Source organism: Cervus elaphus, chromosome 23 (genome assembly GCF_910594005.1).
Source record: "Cervus elaphus chromosome 23, mCerEla1.1, whole genome shotgun sequence".
In the NCBI taxonomy this organism is placed as follows: Eukaryota; Metazoa; Chordata; class Mammalia; order Artiodactyla; family Cervidae; genus Cervus; species Cervus elaphus.
The window spans coordinates 12,353,787-12,370,739 of NC_057837.1; the positions used below are offsets into that span (position 1 = coordinate 12,353,787).

The 16,953-nt window shown below is 44.5% G+C and overlaps 1 protein-coding gene across 5 annotated transcripts in view; it reads right to left on the reverse strand.

The window, feature by feature from the left end:
• PRKCQ (protein kinase C theta) overlaps positions 1-16,953 on the reverse strand; it is a 142,731-nt gene that overhangs the window by 58,595 nt on the left and 67,183 nt on the right. For all 5 annotated transcript variants that reach the window (XM_043884032.1, XM_043884034.1, XM_043884037.1 and 2 more), the window contains 7 exons: positions 12,200-12,362; positions 10,813-10,844; positions 10,631-10,716; positions 9,358-9,487; positions 5,947-6,056; positions 4,856-4,973; positions 2,776-2,936 (listed from right to left, as the gene is read on the reverse strand). In XM_043884032.1, coding sequence (XP_043739967.1) covers positions 2,776-2,936; positions 4,856-4,973; positions 5,947-6,056; positions 9,358-9,487; positions 10,631-10,716; positions 10,813-10,844; positions 12,200-12,362 — 800 coding nt within the window. The remainder of the gene's footprint in view (positions 1-2,775; positions 2,937-4,855; positions 4,974-5,946; positions 6,057-9,357; positions 9,488-10,630; positions 10,717-10,812; positions 10,845-12,199; positions 12,363-16,953) is intronic.

Genomic DNA, 16,953 nt, shown 5'->3' on the forward strand with positions numbered 1-16,953 from the left:
AAGGAGCCACGGGGATATATTGAACCTCACAGTGAAACAGAGCCATTATTTTGTAAGAACTTTAGAGCAGAACCTATAAAACTACTGAATTACTATGTTACACATCTGAAGCTAATATAATATCGTAAATCAACTATACTTCAAAAAACTCACTCATCATTTGTTTCTTTTAAGTGACTTTTAAGGAATGCTGAAGTTCATGATGACACACCAATAGTGAAAATGCATGTGTCTATGTTTAAAATAATACAGTGCAGACACATAGCTTAGGGGGTAGCTGGATTGATAGAGAGGATAGAGCTTAGATGAGAATTCAGGCATGAACGTGAAAGTGTGAGTCACTCAGTTGTGTCCAACTCTGTGCGACCCCATGGACTGTGCCCGCCAGGCTCCTCTGTCCATGGAATTCTCCAGGTGAGAATACCAGACTCGGTAGCCATTGCCTTCTCCAGGTGATCTTCCCGACCCAGGGATCGAATCCATGTCTTCTGCATGGCTGACAGATTCTTTACCATCTGAACCATCAGGGAAATAATGTGCATAACCCCAGAAAACATGCCATTTATTCTCCTGGGCCTAAAATTGATGGAGAATCAAAATAGAGAGGCTACCATTTTGGTGAGGAACCATATCTATAGAGAGTGAAAAAAAAAAAAGAAAAACGAACAAGTTTTGGAGTTCCAGAAGAGGAAATATATTCTGCTTTGGGGATCCCCCCGCCTCATTGGGTCCCCTCGGGGTGCAGGGATCTGGGATTCTGATGGGACGGAGCTTAGTGCTCTGGTCCCAGAGCTGAGGCCACTGAAGCCCTCAGCTGTCCATTGGGTTATTTACTAAGGCAAGTAGGTTTAACTTAAAGCTATGTTAACTTTGTTGAAAGTAGAAATCTACCCAGAGAACAAAGACAAACATTTCTATAACAATTAGAACTCCTCTTTTGGTAATTGCTTCTTTCAATAAAACATTTCCCAAACCAGCCTTAAACTAAGAAGTCGAAAAGGCAATCTCCATCTCCATAATGTCCTTTCACATTTTGGTTACAGGCTATCATTGCACATTAATTGATGCTACATTTTAATGAAGACTGGCTGTAAAACTGCCTATTGCACTCAGGACAACACCAAGTGAGCTAGCGATGGTTCGTGCTTTTGTGGAAATGAATTAACAGCTATTGGCTACAGTTGGCAGGGCTGAGTGGGTTTTGCCAAAGGCGATTCCTTGGTATTAAACCACACCCCTACTAGCAGCACAAAGTCATTCAGCTATGGCAAGACCTAGTTGCATTTCAGCTTGTTTATTATTAAACTGGGTAAGTTTTACAGTCCAAGTCTGCTGAGCATAATACTGGCCTTGGTTGCACAAATTCATGGAACAGTAGTCTCTGGCTAAAATTCTCCCAGAAGTCACATCCAATATAAATTAAAAAAACAACTGAGAATTTCATTAATACATGAGATATCCTTAATATCCAAGATAACGTAAAAGCCGGTATTCCATGACATCCCTCTTTACAATCACTGACTTGAAAATCTTCTCGTCACTGATAGTTGATTATAATTTCTTAGATTATGTTTTCCTCTTCCTTCTTCTCGCCCTCCATGACAGAGTCCATTTGTTAAGTGAGTGGCAGGAATAATTGAGAGGGACTTCCTCCGTGAAACTTTTCCTGAGACACTCAAGTTATTGCTGTAGCTCTGGGCTGCACTGTGTCCCTTCCAAACAATTCCATGGACAGGCTCCTCTAGAATCTTCCTGACCCAGTGATCAAACCCAGGTCTCGCATTGCAGGCAGATTCTTTACTATCTGAGCCACCAGGGAAGCCTTAATAATTCATATACTGAAGTCCTAGACTCCCAGCACCTGAGTGTGACCTTATTTGGAGACAGGTTCTTTACAGAGATAATTATGTTAAAATGAGGTCATGGGGTGGGCCCTGATGCCATAGAACTGGCATCCTCATAAGAAGAGGGAATCGGGACACAGAGGAATGGCCATGTGAGGACACAGGGAGAAGACAGCGTCTACACCTGGGAGAGAGGGAGGCCTCTCCCAGAACTGGGAGAGATACGTTTCTGCTGTGGAAGCTGCCCGCCTCTGTGGTGTTTTATTACAGTAGTCCTAGGCTAAGACAAGACTGAGAAAAAAATCATAAGGAAAGTAAAACCACACTCTGGGTTTAAGAAAGGAGCAAAACAACAACAAAACCACCAATGAAACAAAAATATCTAAGAGACAGGAACTGGCCGGGGCACCTTCCCGCTTCATTGGCGTCCGAAGATACCACACTCAAGAAGCTGGTGGGATGAACACTTTCAAAGTGAGATGGCTGGAACTGTCTTTCCCCAGGGAGCAGGGGCTGCTGCTCCCAAGAGCTCCCTGCGCTTAGCCGCTCAGTCGTGTCCGACTGTGCGACCCCATGGACTGCAGCCCGCCAGGCTCCTCTGTCCATGGGATTCTCCAAGCAAGAATACTGCAGTGGGTAGCCATGGCCTCCTTCAGGGGATCTTCCCAACCCAGGGATTGAACCCAGGTCTCTTGCTTTGCAGGCAGATTCTTTACCGTCTGAGCCCCCAGAGAAGCCCCTGGGTCCCTTTTTATTCAGACATCTCTCCGCCCCCTAACATCCATCACATCACATCACAGTTCCCGCCCAGGAAGCCTCTCTCTGCTCACCCATGCCTGGATTTGGTCCCACCAGCTCAGTTTTGCTGGCCAGAGCTTTGCTTCTCAGTTTCTCTCATCTGGCCCACAGAATCCTACATACAGTATCATACCTTGCCAAAACTTCCTTTCCCCAACATTTTGTGTAAGGTGAAATCCTCGATTTTTAGCTTCATATGTAGAGAAGTTCTTTCTTTGTTCGGCTCAGGTTCTGGGCGATGGCAAACTTTCTCCATCTCTTCCAAGGGAGACTCCCAGGAGATCCCCTGAGGCTCTGAAAATGATAAGTCAGTGGTTAAAAGGAAATAAGGAACAGCGGAGGGTCATCCTAGCTATTCTGAGAACCTGCTTTCTTTTTCATATCCTGTTCTGAAGCTTCATCTGCAACAGTTCAGAAAGGGGTTCCTGCAGGGCAAAAGGAGCACCTCCTGCCTGGAAGCCTGGCATCTGGGGGGTGGACTGTGTCTCTTTACGGGACAGACTGGGGAAAATGTCAGGTTGAGAAACATTCCAATCAGCAAAAGACCATCTCTGCAGCAGGAATAAGCACTTTGGATGATGCTGAATCACAGGCATATAGGGATTTTAGCCGAACCGGAGGGAAAATGACTCCCCATTGCTTGCACGGCTTGCAGGCATAATGGCATCAATTTCTGTGACCTACCATGTAGGGAAGAAGAGCCGCAGAGCAGATCATTAAAGACCCGAATGGAATCATTCGCCACAGTCTTCAGGTCAAGATGCTGCCTATTTTGATTGCCTCTGAGACATGGTCTACACAGAGACCTTTCCCAAATCTAATCCAAACACTTCTTTAAAAAAAAATTTACAGACAATTTATTGCTCACCCCATGCCAGAGAAGGTGTAGATCAACTTTTCTGGAACCTCCTTCCCACCCTCTTATAACATTTCTTTTCAGGACATATACCTGACATATCACATTTTGCTAAGTGAACATGCATAACATGTTGATTGACACATTTATCTACTGTGGTATCACTTGATGGCACCTCATAGCACATAATTATCCTATCATTTTTGTGGTTGGAATTGTGTGTGTGCTCAGTCGTGTCCAACTCTCTGAGACTCCATGGATTGTAGCCTGCCAGGCTTCTCTGTCCATGGAATTTTCCAAGCAGGAATACTGGAGCGGGTTACCATTTCCTACTCCAGGGGATCTTTCCCATCCAGGGATTGAAGCTGCATCTCTTGCGTCTCCTGCATTGGCAGGAAGACTCTTTACCACTCCAGGTTTGTCTTTACCACTCTAGGTTTGCCTTTCATATTCTAAGTCCAAGGTAAATAAGTATTTTATAATATATGTTCAAACTATTCAGAATCACATGTATATGTATAGCTGAGTCCCTCTGCTGTTCACCTCAAACTACCACAACATTTAACTAATTGGCTATACCTCAATACAAAATGGTTTTGGTGTTAAAAAAACAAAAATTGAAAAAGAATCACACAGTTACGTCCTCTCAAAAAGCACCTTCCAACAGGAGGCTGGATGAACTTCATAATGTCATAAATGTTAAGGATATTGGCTATTTTTCCCCATTCTAATCTTAAACTTCCCAGTAAAGTCTCAAAGTACAGAATAAGATGGTCTGTGGTATTTCTACCATAGAGCTCTATGGAGGATTTAGTTTTGTAAAACAGTCGGACCATGGCAGGGAATAACATTCTAAAATTCTAAGGCAAAGTTTGCCATTATTTCTTCCAGAGATACCCCATCTTCTACCCCCACCCCAACTTCCCACAACCCCTATCCACTTACAAAGCTTTTCTAGTGGGCTGTATTTTGGTTTTACTTCTAGAAGTAGAAGCCTCTTTGTGGGTGGCTAGGTTGGTCATTTCTAACTAGAAAAGAATCATTTATCAGGCCAGGTAAAGGGAGACTTTAACCCAGAAAGTCTTAGTGAAAGTGTTAGTCGCTCAGTTTTGTCCAACTCTTTGTGACCCTATGGACTGTAGCCCACCAGGCTCCTCTGTCCATGGGAGTCTCCAGGCAAGAATACTTGGAGTGGGTAGCCATGCACTTCTCCAGGGGAACCTGGGATCAAATCCGGGTCCTTTGCATTGCAGGCAGATTCTTTACCTTCTGAGCCACCAGGGAAGTCCTGGACTCAGGTTAAGGTTAATCAAGATGAGTTACTGACGACAATTCTACTGTGAATAGGGATAGCTACCTTTTTTCCCTGGTCCTGGTACGTATGGCGGCTTTGCTTCACCTTTTATGGAGCATGGGAGACCAATTTCAACTGGACCTTCTCTGAAGATGTGCTCAGAATCTCTTAAGCAGCGAGCCTGGGTGACAAACAAAGAGTCAGACCCCCTGCCGACCCACCTACCACGGGCGGGACCATGCATGCTGCTGCCCATGGGCACGAAGCCATTTCAGATCCCTGAATGTGTAGGATACGGAACCGCTCTTCCTCCTCGGCACTCTCCTAGGACCCCATACCCTGCAAACATCTAGTATGTTTTATGCGTCAGCAGAGCGTGCTCATTTCCTTCATATTTTCTGGGGGCTCACTGGTTTTTCCCACACTCCCCACAGCACTCAGTCACAAATAGGAATCAAAGACCAAAGGATGGAAAAATAGCTCAAGTAGGCAAAGCCAAGTCTTCAAGGTTTTTTGTTTTTTGTTTTTAGAGTGGACCATTTTTAAAGTCTTTCTTAAAGTTGTTACAATACTGCTTCTGTTTTATGTTTTGGTTTTTTGGTGCCGAGGCATGTGGGATCCTAGCTCCCTGACCAGGTATCAGACTCACACTTCCTGCATTGGAAGGTGAAGTCTTCACCACTGGACCACCAGGGAAGTCCCAAAGCCAAGTCTCAAAGAGGGTTTGTTCACGGATGTGAGGATTCAGCATGCTACTGAGCGGAAAGGCAAAGCTGCCTCGGATTCAGTGTTTTGGGGGCATTTTGGAGATGATTCCAGCAAATGTTTTCCCACCAGCTATTACATAGTCATCTTATACAGGTATAACGCTATCAATGAATCCTCAATACTTTTAATGAATGCATTTGTTTGTGCCCCTGCTCATTCCATGAAGAATTTAAGCTCTTACAAAGATTCACACAAGCGAAATGCATTAAATAAACATCTCAAAGTCGGGATGTGGATGTGAAGATGAAAGCCAGGGTCAAGGCAAGTGCCTGGAAACAGATTCCATGTTGCCCCATACAGTTGCTACAAATCCAAGAGTGACGGGACTGAAACAGTCCGTGTTGAGTCAAAACTGCAGGGACTCATCCCCGAAAAGCCATTCCTACCTGCTGAGTGCTCTCAATCATCGCCAGGGCTTCAGCCATCAGCTTCTGGTTTATACCACAAAGGTTGGCCACCTTTGTCTGGCATCTGTGATGCACATTCATGCCACATGCTGAAAGAAGAAGCAAGGCCGTGAGCAAGGGCGACAGAATCAACTTCCAGACACCCTGAACACGATCTGTTTTGGGTGCAGGTATGTCCAACAGATAACTGGCAAATCCCTAGCACCATCTTCCCCGCAGAGGGAGACACTGAAGACAGATGTTAGGGTGGTGCTTTTATGATGCCACCAAGCATCCACTCTGCTTCACTGAGATATTCATGCACACAGCAGGTGCCTTTTGGCATGATGCTGGGACACGACTCCTGCTCGAGGCAGAGCCAGAGCCTTGCTGATGGCAAGGAAGGCTGCCGCCCATTTGTGTGCACAAACTTAGCACAGTGACTGGCCTCCGAAAGGTGCTCACCAAATACAACTCTTCTTCCATCTTTAAAAATGTTATTGAAATATTTAGATGATACTTTAGCTGTCTTTACCTTTAGTTTTCACTAGGTAAACAGACCGTTCACAATAAAACAAAATAGCATTTTCTATGTGAGTAAGTATAAACCATACATAGTTGTAAAAAACCCATCTGAAGTGAAATCTTTACTATAGTAAAGATGCTACTTATAATGGCCTCTGTCCTCTGAACCTGCCTGATTTACTTGATTCTTCCTGGGCTCCCAGAGGCAGGTTTCATGTTGGGCGACCCCAGCTCCCAATTCCTACCCATGACTGCAAGGCAGAGGGAGGCAGTTAGCAGGGACTGAGCATCTTACTGTTTAAAATTGTACCAGATCTAAGCTCCTCTCTGATGTGCCGTGAAGAAAGGCTCCCTGCCCACCAGGATCAAAATGTCAGAAGCCTGTTACCAACCTAGTAGGTGATAACTGAACCTCTGAGTGCAAACAGTTCCTCTGATGACTAATTTCATGCAAATTTCAACAGCCAGAGGAAGGAGACAGGATCAGGATAAGAGGGGACCGTACTTAGGCAGGAGGCTTACAGGAGAGCAAGAAGAAGAGAGAGTGAGGCAGAGACGGAGGGAGACCCAGGGGAGAGAGTGGGTGGTGGAGACGCAGGCAAGGGCATGAGGAGGGAGCAGATAGTACCCCGCCTCACGGGGTTCCAGCAAGAACAGAGAATGACTCAGGGGGAAGGAAGGGGGTGGGGAGAGGAGGGGAGAAGAGAGGGAGGGAAAGTAAGGAAGGCCAGAGGATGGGAAATGAAAGAAGAGAACGGAACAGAGAAGAAAGAATGTTGGGAAAGAGGGAACAGAGCAGGGCGTGGGAGCCATGGAATAATGCCAAGGAATCCTAGTGGAAGTTCTGAGCTCAGAGGCAGAAGCCACTGCTGGGATGAGCGAGGCCTCTGCAGGTGGGGTGATGGGCTCCAGGGAAGAAAATCCCGATGTCCAAGAATCGAGATGCCATCAGGTGTGGATTTGATTATTCCTGTCCTGTTTGTCCACTCAGAAACCCTCCAAGTTACCTGTTGCCTATGAACTCCTAAAGACACTCTACACAATGCCAGGCCACCCACCCATGGACCGCTGAGCAGGGGTAGACAGGAAAGTGTGTGGTGGTCCCCTGGGCAGCAGAGGTTTCTCTGGTTCAGATGAATTTTGACTACCTGTGGGTTTGCCTTCAGCAATGAGTTGAAAAACCTAACATCTCCTGCCTTCCTTAAGATGTCACTCCAGGCTCCACCAGGCCCACAGATACACCTGGGATGTGGATAAGGAGGCAGCTAAGGGTGATCTTCCTGCTTAGGTCAGCCCCCTTTATCACTTAAAAGATCCAACACACATTAGCCAGTGGCATAAGTTAAAATGGGGTCACCCACAAAAAATAAAGTGGCTTCTATGTTTCATCAGTGGGCTTCCCAGGTGGCACTAGTGGTAAAGAACCTGCCTGCCAATGCAGGAGATTTAAGAGACATGGGTTCTATCCCTGGGTCGGGAAGATCTCCTCGGGCAGAAGAACCCACTGTAGTATTCTTGCCTAGAGATTCCCATGGACAGAGGAGCCTGGCACACACCCATCCATGGGGTTGCAAAGAGTCAGATATGACTAAAGTGACTTAGCAAACATGCATGTTTAACCAATATCCTAGGATAAACCATAATGGAAAAGAGTGTGTTAAAAAACGCATATAAATATATGCACATTATATAATGTGCATACATATATATATATAATTGAATCATTTTGTTGTATAGCAGTAATTAACAAAACACTGTATTTCAACTATACTCCAATAAAAATTTCTTTTAATTGAGAATAAAATGCTCCCTGTTGAGTGCGGCACCTTTGTTTTGAACACGTAACTTAGGCTCTGTCCCCTCTCAGCCACCACTCCAAAGGCAAAAGGGCTCTGATAGTTTTTGTCGGAATTTTTCCTCCCTACCCCCTAATCCTGGTGAAATGGCATCTCAGTTTCTAAAGGTTATTGCCTTAGCAACCTGGGCTTTTAGAGCGAGAAAGCTGTCTGGCTTTTTCTCTGGGTCAGGCTGAATAACTGGATAGGTAAAGGGGAGTGAGCTCGGGCTCTGTGGTCAGGTCACCTGGAGGAGCCATCCTCTCAGAGCCGGGCCGCTCCATGTGCAGGATTCCCCGGTGGCTCAGATGGTAAACAATCTGCCTGCAACGCAGGAGACCTGGGTTCAACCCCCGGGTCAGGAAGATCCTCTGCAGAAGGGAATGGCTACCCACTCCACTCTCCTCGCCTTGGAGAATTCCATGACAGAGGAGCCTGGTGGGCTATCATCCATGGGGTCGCAAAGAACCGGACCTGACTCAGTGACTGACACTTCCAACACTTAACCTGTGCAGCTGGAGTTCATAGCACGCTTTGGGGACAGGCGTGCCAGCTTCAGTGAGCCAGGGAATATTTCCGTACAGCACTTTTCAGCAGCCCAGCAGATGTGCCAGGCTCATTCCTCGATGGGGCCACAGACAGAATGGTCCTTGCTGGCTCCAGGGAGAGGGGCAGGGGCATGCCAGAGCTGCCAGAGTCAGGAAGGGACAGGCCAGGGCAGAGGACCAGTCAGGGGACCACGCCGCCTCCCTGCTCCCCAGGACTGGGTGCCTCAGAAGGCATCAGGCGAGCAGCCTGGACACGGGACCTGAATGACTGTGCACTTCTCTGGGATTTAAGACACAGGCTGGAGGCAGGTGGAAGGGAAAGAACAGCAGTGACTTGCTATCCAGGAACTTCTCATTCAGGACCACGGGGCTCTTCCGGGCTGGCTGAACAAGCGAGTCATCTCCACCTTCCCTCCCTCCCTCATTCTCTCATCAAAGCTGCAAATCCACCCCCTGGAGGTTCTGTCAGTGGGGACCCCAAGCACCTTTCGCGTGGGACTCACCGTCACACTTGAGCCCTTGCCTGGCCAGGCCCCATAGCAGGGTCCCACAGTGCTCACAGAAGGTTGGGCTCTTGTAATTGTAGACCTTAAATCTGTGCGGCATGTCGATTTTGAACCTCTCCTTGTGGAACTGAAAGGGAACAAGAGAGTGTGATGGTTCGTGTGTCCCTGGGTTCCCCACTTTTCATTTCTTTAGCAGAGACTTTTGCAGAATGAACAGAATAATAAAAACATTGCAATGATGTGGTTTGGATGTCATGATTTTTACTTGTCAAGCCTTATAGTCATGTCCAATGAAGACAGGAAGCCATTAGCTGTTCTGGGTCAAGGGCACGAGATGCTCGTATCAGGTAACCTGGAGATAGCTGAAGTCAGCTGCCTTTGGACAGATGGGCTAATATTTCAGGAAGGAGACCAGAGTTATTTGTTTAAATGGGAGTTATATCGACGGACTTCCCTTCCTAATTTAATATAAATATTTCCTTTTCTCTTTCAACCTAGAACTAGTGCCTTCACCTTTGGAAGATATTATATAATGCCTCCTCTAGAGGCATTGGTTTATTAGTGTGAGGAGTGAGAAGACTTTTCACACTTGTTATATGTGAACAGAAGAGACAAGCATAGAGAACAGTCCTGCCAGGTGCTGTAACAAATATGTCACCTGTGTTGTCTTTTACACATGTGATATCTCATACAATCCTCAAAATATCTCATCTGAAGCAGCCTCTGTTAGGATTTTGATTTGACCTATGGGGCGATTAAACACAGAGATGGCGAAACACTGGTTTTGGGTCTCAGTAACAATCATCACTGAAGAGGAAAGCGTTTTAGGGATATTGACATGCATGGGAAAATGTAAGAACTCTGCATTATGAACAAGAATTAGGGAGTTGTTGGACTTCCCTGTTGGTACAGTGGATAAAAATCCATCTGCTAGTGCAGGGAACATGGGTTTGATTCCTGGTCTGGGAAGATTCCACACGCTGTGGAGCAACAAAGCCCATACACCCCAGCTACTGAAGCCTGCAAGCCTAGAGACCATACTCTGCAATAAGAAAACCCACCACAATGAGAAGGCCTGAGCACCGCAACTAGAGAGTAGCCCCTGCTCTCAGAAATGAGAGAAAGCCCACACACAGCAACAAAGACCCAGTGCAACCAAAAAGAAAAGGATGTTTTAAAAAGTCCTTTAAAAAAGAATTAGTGGGCTTTTGTTAAAGGTAATGTCAGGATGAAACCATCATATTTCAGATAGGCAAATCTAGGTCCGTACCATAGTTTCTCGGCTGTTGATAGCTGATCCTGTGCACTTTGCTATTACTTTATCAATACACTTCTTGTGAATTGCTGCATTACATTCTGAAAAGAAATAACTACAGCTTGAGATTTTCAGAAGTTAAGGGACAATTAAACAAAAGGAATGATGCTAATACAACAGAAATCCTTCTTACTTACGTTGACACTGGTAGCCTTGTTTGTTCAGACCCCTGCAATAAAGCACATGTTTGAATATGTACATGGACTTTAGTGTCAACTGTAGTACCAAAACCAAAACATTTAAAAGATGAACAGCTCTCATAGCTTCCTACTCTCACAGAGCATTTTCTGAGCAGCAGCCCTGGTCTGCTATTAGGCAAAAGTGTTAATGTGTGCTCTTATGTTGACCTGCTTTGTGAAAAGTCTGAACATTCAATAAATGAGGAGTTGTTCATTTCCCTTTCATTTGCATATTTTCCAAACAAACATGCAGACCAAAAAATGCCCAACCAAAAATGGATCACAGGCTCCTAAGTAGCAAATTTCCATGTCTACACTTAAAAATTTTCACTGTCTTACTAAGTTCAGTACAGATAAGCAAAGATATCCATATAACACTTTATTTCCTCTTTCTGAGTATCTGTGAACATTTGCAGCTAATAAATTCTCAACCTTAAGATTGATTCTGTTAACATTCACTATTAGAAAGGAAGGCAAGTCATTAGACGAACACAGTTGATGGAAACCCACCAAAAGTCTATCTGACCTTTGGATACCCTGGTTAAGCCAGAGGTTGTGCATTAACAGATCCTGCAAGAGCCCAAAGGAGAGAAGACCCCAAAATAGTGGGGGAAGCTGAAACAAAAGATAGGAGTCATTTTGAGTCTCCAGTCTACCGTAGCCTTCGCTGTTGTGGTTACTGAGGCTTGAACCAATCTCTGTTCGAGGGCTGTTAAGACACCCAAGAGCCTTGTAAACATAGAAACCCATCAGCTCCAATGGGCAAGTGTTGCCTTCTGCAGACATTTAGTTAGCAGCACAGTTGGGTTGTTGAGCTGGCGGCAGTTTTGACTATAAAATTGTGCTTACAATAAAGATCTCTCCGTCTTCTGTCCCTCCCCACTCACCCCCAGAAGCTTCCAATTTAATTGGAAACCAAAGTTTCCTTGAAATCTTTCCTAAGGGAGCTGGATTCCTGGTGCTATAGGAGCTTTATTATGAAAATATTCTCTAGAATCACACCGTTTGAGCCTCCTCAATCCAGGTGAGGCCACTGGAAACTCTCAGGTAGGACCTATTCCCATACACTCCCCCAACATGCCAGGCCTGGTGGGTTAAGAAGATGCATCATGGGACTTCCTCGGTGGTCCAGTGTTTAAGAATCTGCCATGCAATGCAGGGGATGGGGGTTCAGTCCTTGCTCAGGGGTCTAAGATCCCACAGGCCTCAGAACAACTAAGCCTGCACCCTGAAGCCTGTGTGCCGTAACTAAGACCCAACACAGCCAAATAAATAAACAAATTTAAAAAAAAGACGTGACCCAAGGCATAACCTGAAGGTTGGCGTCACAGGCGAGTTACCATACCAGACAAATTCATGGCAGACGGAGCAAAACGTGGGCTGTGGGAAGAAGGTGGCCGTGAACTCATGGCACTTGACGTGGTGGACTTTGGCCTGCTTGATGGCGCCTCGGCGGTGATGCAGAGCGAAGAAGCCGTCGGCCTCGAATTCGTTCATGTCCTTTGTGTCTGCAGGAAGAGGGCAGTGACAGTGACCTTCTGCGATATGGCTATCACAGCTGGGGGCGACCAGGGTGGGGGGAAGTGGGGAAGGGGCAGAGATGGATGAGGGGCTAGACAAGCATTGAGACCATTAACACCCCAAGTACTGGGTTGGGCTAAAAGCCTATTTGGATTTTTTCCAAAAGATGTTATGGACATTTTGGCCAACCCAGTATTTCTAAAGTTTGGTACAATGCGAAGTGTCTTTCCTTAGTTCCGTAACAGGATTATCAGAGAGTGTACTGTTCCAGGATTGGAACAATGAGGCTGGATTCTTGGCTCAATCCTTCCATCCTCTTTCACGACACTGAGCTATATCCTTTCTCAATTTTTAAAACCAGAAGTTGGAACGTTTAAGGTATTTATTGACCTCTCCTCGTCACGGTCAGTGATGAGTCAGCCAGAAAAGGCAGGAAGTGGCAAATACTTTGCCTGTAATTCTAAAGAATAATGTGGTACTGACAGTAAGTTGGAAACTATATATATACATATATATATATATTTTTTTTTTTTTTAGGTCCCCAAAAATTTTATATCTGGTTGTTTATGGACAAAAAAAAAAAAAAAAGACAGGCAGGAGCTGGCCAGATTTCTGAAGGCAAAAGAGCTTTGGGAAGTTGTTTACGCTTTGGTTCCTGAAGCCCACGGGAATCAGATGCAGCAGCCATAAACTATACAGGTCAATGTGGAAAGGACCAGAAATGAACAGATGAGTGCAATTAAAAAATGTCTAGATAATCCTGGATGGTACCTAGTCATCTACATCAAAGCCTCACATTCACAGTTCTTCAGTTTACCCTGGGCTCTGGATGCTGGTAAAGGTACTCTGCGTAGTAACTGTCCACAGTACCCACAGTTTCCCAAAAGGCTGGAAGAATTCTGAGAAATACCAGTGAGAATATTAGCCATGACTGAAGCCCAGGTCCCCCAACCAAAATACACATAGCAAGGTAGTTATGATTAAACAGTACAAGGGAACCTCCAGCATGCAAGAAAGAGTGACAGGGTAAAGAGACGGAAAGAACAAAACTGTCATCATCACTAGAATAAGGGTAATGAATTTAATGATGCTAGTTCCTACCACTGCGATTTTAAGTAGATCCTTGGATTACTTATTATACTTATTTTTTAAAATACAAAAGATGGAGGTTTGGTGAGAATAAGGGGCTAGTGTTTCACAAATAAAGAGAGTTAACAATGTTTAAACCACATTGTTTCCCTTCGGGCTAAGCCATGGCAATGGCTGGACAACACCCTCCGGGCAATTGATCCTGCCAGAGGACCTTAATTTCCCCACCCCTTTTCACGGCCAGGCTGGAAACACACTGGGTGGACAACGAGGCAGGGGGATGGTCATGGAGGTGGAGACCCTCCCCCATGATCCAGCCTAGTGCCAGCTCTCCTTTCAAGACCAAAGTCTTCTTTACAAGAGTCCACAGGTCTGTTTTATGGAAACCCCAAACTCTCAGATAAAATGTCACTTTGCTATACACCGGAAACTTTCACGGCATTGTAAATCAACTCTACTCCAAAGAAAACAATAATAAAGCATTCCTGAAAAAGAGTTCCTTACAGGGCTTAGTACTTTGCCTAATACTTCAAGGTTAGGCGATTTAGGTCTTTTTTTCAGGAACTGGGCTGGAAATAAATTAGGCTTGGTGAATTAGGGGTTAGATTTAGGGTCACTGAGGCAACTGCTTTCTCCCATAGGTTCTGGTTTAAGTGTAGAGATCTATTTACAACTCGGGATGGGCACAGGAGGCCACTTGTCCGGAAGCTCTGACTCATTTCTATTTTGGTGCTCATGAAATAAAAGGAAATAAAGTATAAAATTACTTTTGAACTCAGGGAGGGAGGTGAATTATTCTGGGAACCCTATCCATATTACTGTGAAAAATATACAAATATAATCATGTAAAAATTATATGGTGGTGGTTTAGTTGCTAAGTTGTGTCTGACTCTCTCTTGCGACCCCAAGGACTGCAGACCACCAGGCTCCTCTGTTCATGGGATTCTCCGGGCCAGAATACTGGAGTGGGTTGCCACTTCCTTCTCCAGGGGATCTTCCCAATCCAGGAATCGAACCCAGGCAGATTCTTTACTGACTGAATAGTCTAATAAGCTATTATAAATAATAGTTTGGACTATATACAACTGTATGTTTATAAATATAAAATAGTCTGTGTATTAGAACACTGTACATTTAAAAATACGTCAGAAAGTACAGGTAAGGAATTCATTCCCTTGATCCTTGCTATAATTCCTTTATCCTCTGACCATTTCAATCCTTATAAGAAAGTAAATGTATAAAACTCAGAATTTTAAAAATTCTCCTTGTAATTACTGTTTATTTCTGAAGTAATTTGGCCTTCCGTTTGTTCACTGGTTTGAATAAGCTCACTGATTTTTATATATTTGGTTATTTATTTTATAGCAATGGTGCCTAATCTATTTGTTTAGTTTAACCAATCACTTGTTTGTAGTCAATTAAGTCACACATTTCCTGGGGAGCTATAAGCGAATTGCTATGCAGGATATTATAGAGAATTATGAGACCCCTAATTTTGAATGGGTAAGTCAGGAAGGGATGGCACTCACACAAAGAACAGACTTGGAGATAATAACTCCCATATTTTTAGGAGGTAGGAAAAGAAATTACAAAAGAGGCCATGAAGAGGCAGCTGAAAAATTAAGGGGAAAACTTGAATAATATTACATCAAGCAATCCAAGAAAGAAAAGGTTTCTCAGCATTGACAGATAGAGAGATATCAAGGGAATTGAAGCTTAAGAAACAAACATTTGTTTTGAGGACTCATTCTTTTGGAGAAAGCCATTTAGCAGATGGATTGAAATATAAGCCAGATTCTTTGGGTTTAAGGGTTGATAGAGTAGTGAAGAAAAAAGAAGTAATATATTAAACTACTTTCTCAAGAAATGTGTCAGGGAATGAAAGGAAAGAAAGCCTTGTAGAGGAAAAAAGGTTTTAAAAAATACCTTTAAACTGGGAGATTGGGACTGACATATAAACACAGTACTAGGTATAAAACAGGTAACTAAAGAGAACCTACTGTATAGCTCAGGGGAACAAAAGAAGGTAATCTGTAGGACATATGTTAGTGTTGGTTGCTTGGTCGTGTCCGACTCCTTGTGACCCCATGGGACTGTAGCCTGCAAGGCTCCTCTGTCCATGGAATTCTCTAGGCAAGGGGGTTGACATCCCATTCTCCACAGGATCTTCCCGACGCAGGGATCGAACCCAGGTCTCCTGCATTACAGGCAGATTCTTTACCATCTGAGCCACCACAGAAGTCCGAGGACATATGTTAAATTAACCTTCTGTTGTGTGACTCAGAGAGCTAAAACCGGGGCTCTGTAACAACCTGTGGGGGGGATGGGGAGGGAGGTTCAAGGAGGAAGGGACGTATGTATACCTACGGTTGATTCACGTTCATGTTTGCCGAAACCAATACAATACTGTAAAGCAATCATCCTTCAGTTAAAAATAAATAAAATTTAAAGTACATTGCAATATACATTATACAATATATATTAGGTGCAAACAAAATACTTTTTGATTGCACTTAGACAAGGTACTTAGAATAGTCAAATTCATAGAGTCAGAAAGCACACTGGTAGATGCCCGGGGCTGTGGGGTGGACGGGTGGGGAGACAGGGCTGGGGAGTTCATGTTTCATGGGGACAGAGCTTCAGTTTAGGAAGGTGAAAAACTCCGGAGGGTGGATGATGGCGAGAGCTGCACAACAATGTAAATGGACTTGGTGTCATTGAACTGTACTGTTAAATATGGTGAAAATAGTATATATTATGTGACTTTTATCACAGTAAAAAGCATTTTAAAAAATATCTATTTCACGCTGGAGAAGATGGCATAATTATATATGTCTTGGCAGTGAGGTGGAAACCAAAGAGAGAAGGAAAAGCTGAAGATGCCAGAGAGGAAGCAGGGCTGGTATTACAGAGCCGCCAGGGTCGACAGCCAGGACGCCAAGAAAGGGAGGGGCTCGCTCAGAGGCCGGAGCAGGAAGCGGGCTCAGAAGAAGACGCTGAGCCCTAAAGTGCGGACACGGCAGGAGACGCGGTCTCTCCCAGTTCTACCACGTTAGCAGCCTCCCTCAGCAGCTCAGAAGGACTACGGGAATATTTGAGACAGTCACTGAGTGGGAACCAAAGGAAAAGAAAAGGCATTTCTAAATGCCAGAGTGAGCCCAATTGAACAGTTCAACACACATTCACTGAGCACCTCTTAAGTACTCACTGAGATAGGAAGATGAATGAAATAATGCCACCTTCAGCAACACGGATGGACCTAGCAATGATCATACTAGGAGCAGTAAAGTCAGACAGAGAATGACAAATATTATATGATGTCACTTATGGGTGGACACTAAAAAAATGATACAAATGAACTTATTTACAGAACAGAAATAGACTCACAGAAAACAAGCTTATAGTTACCAAAGAAGAAGGGCATGGAGGCATAAAACAGGAACGGGCTTAACATACACACACAGACAGATACTCCACAAGGACCTACTG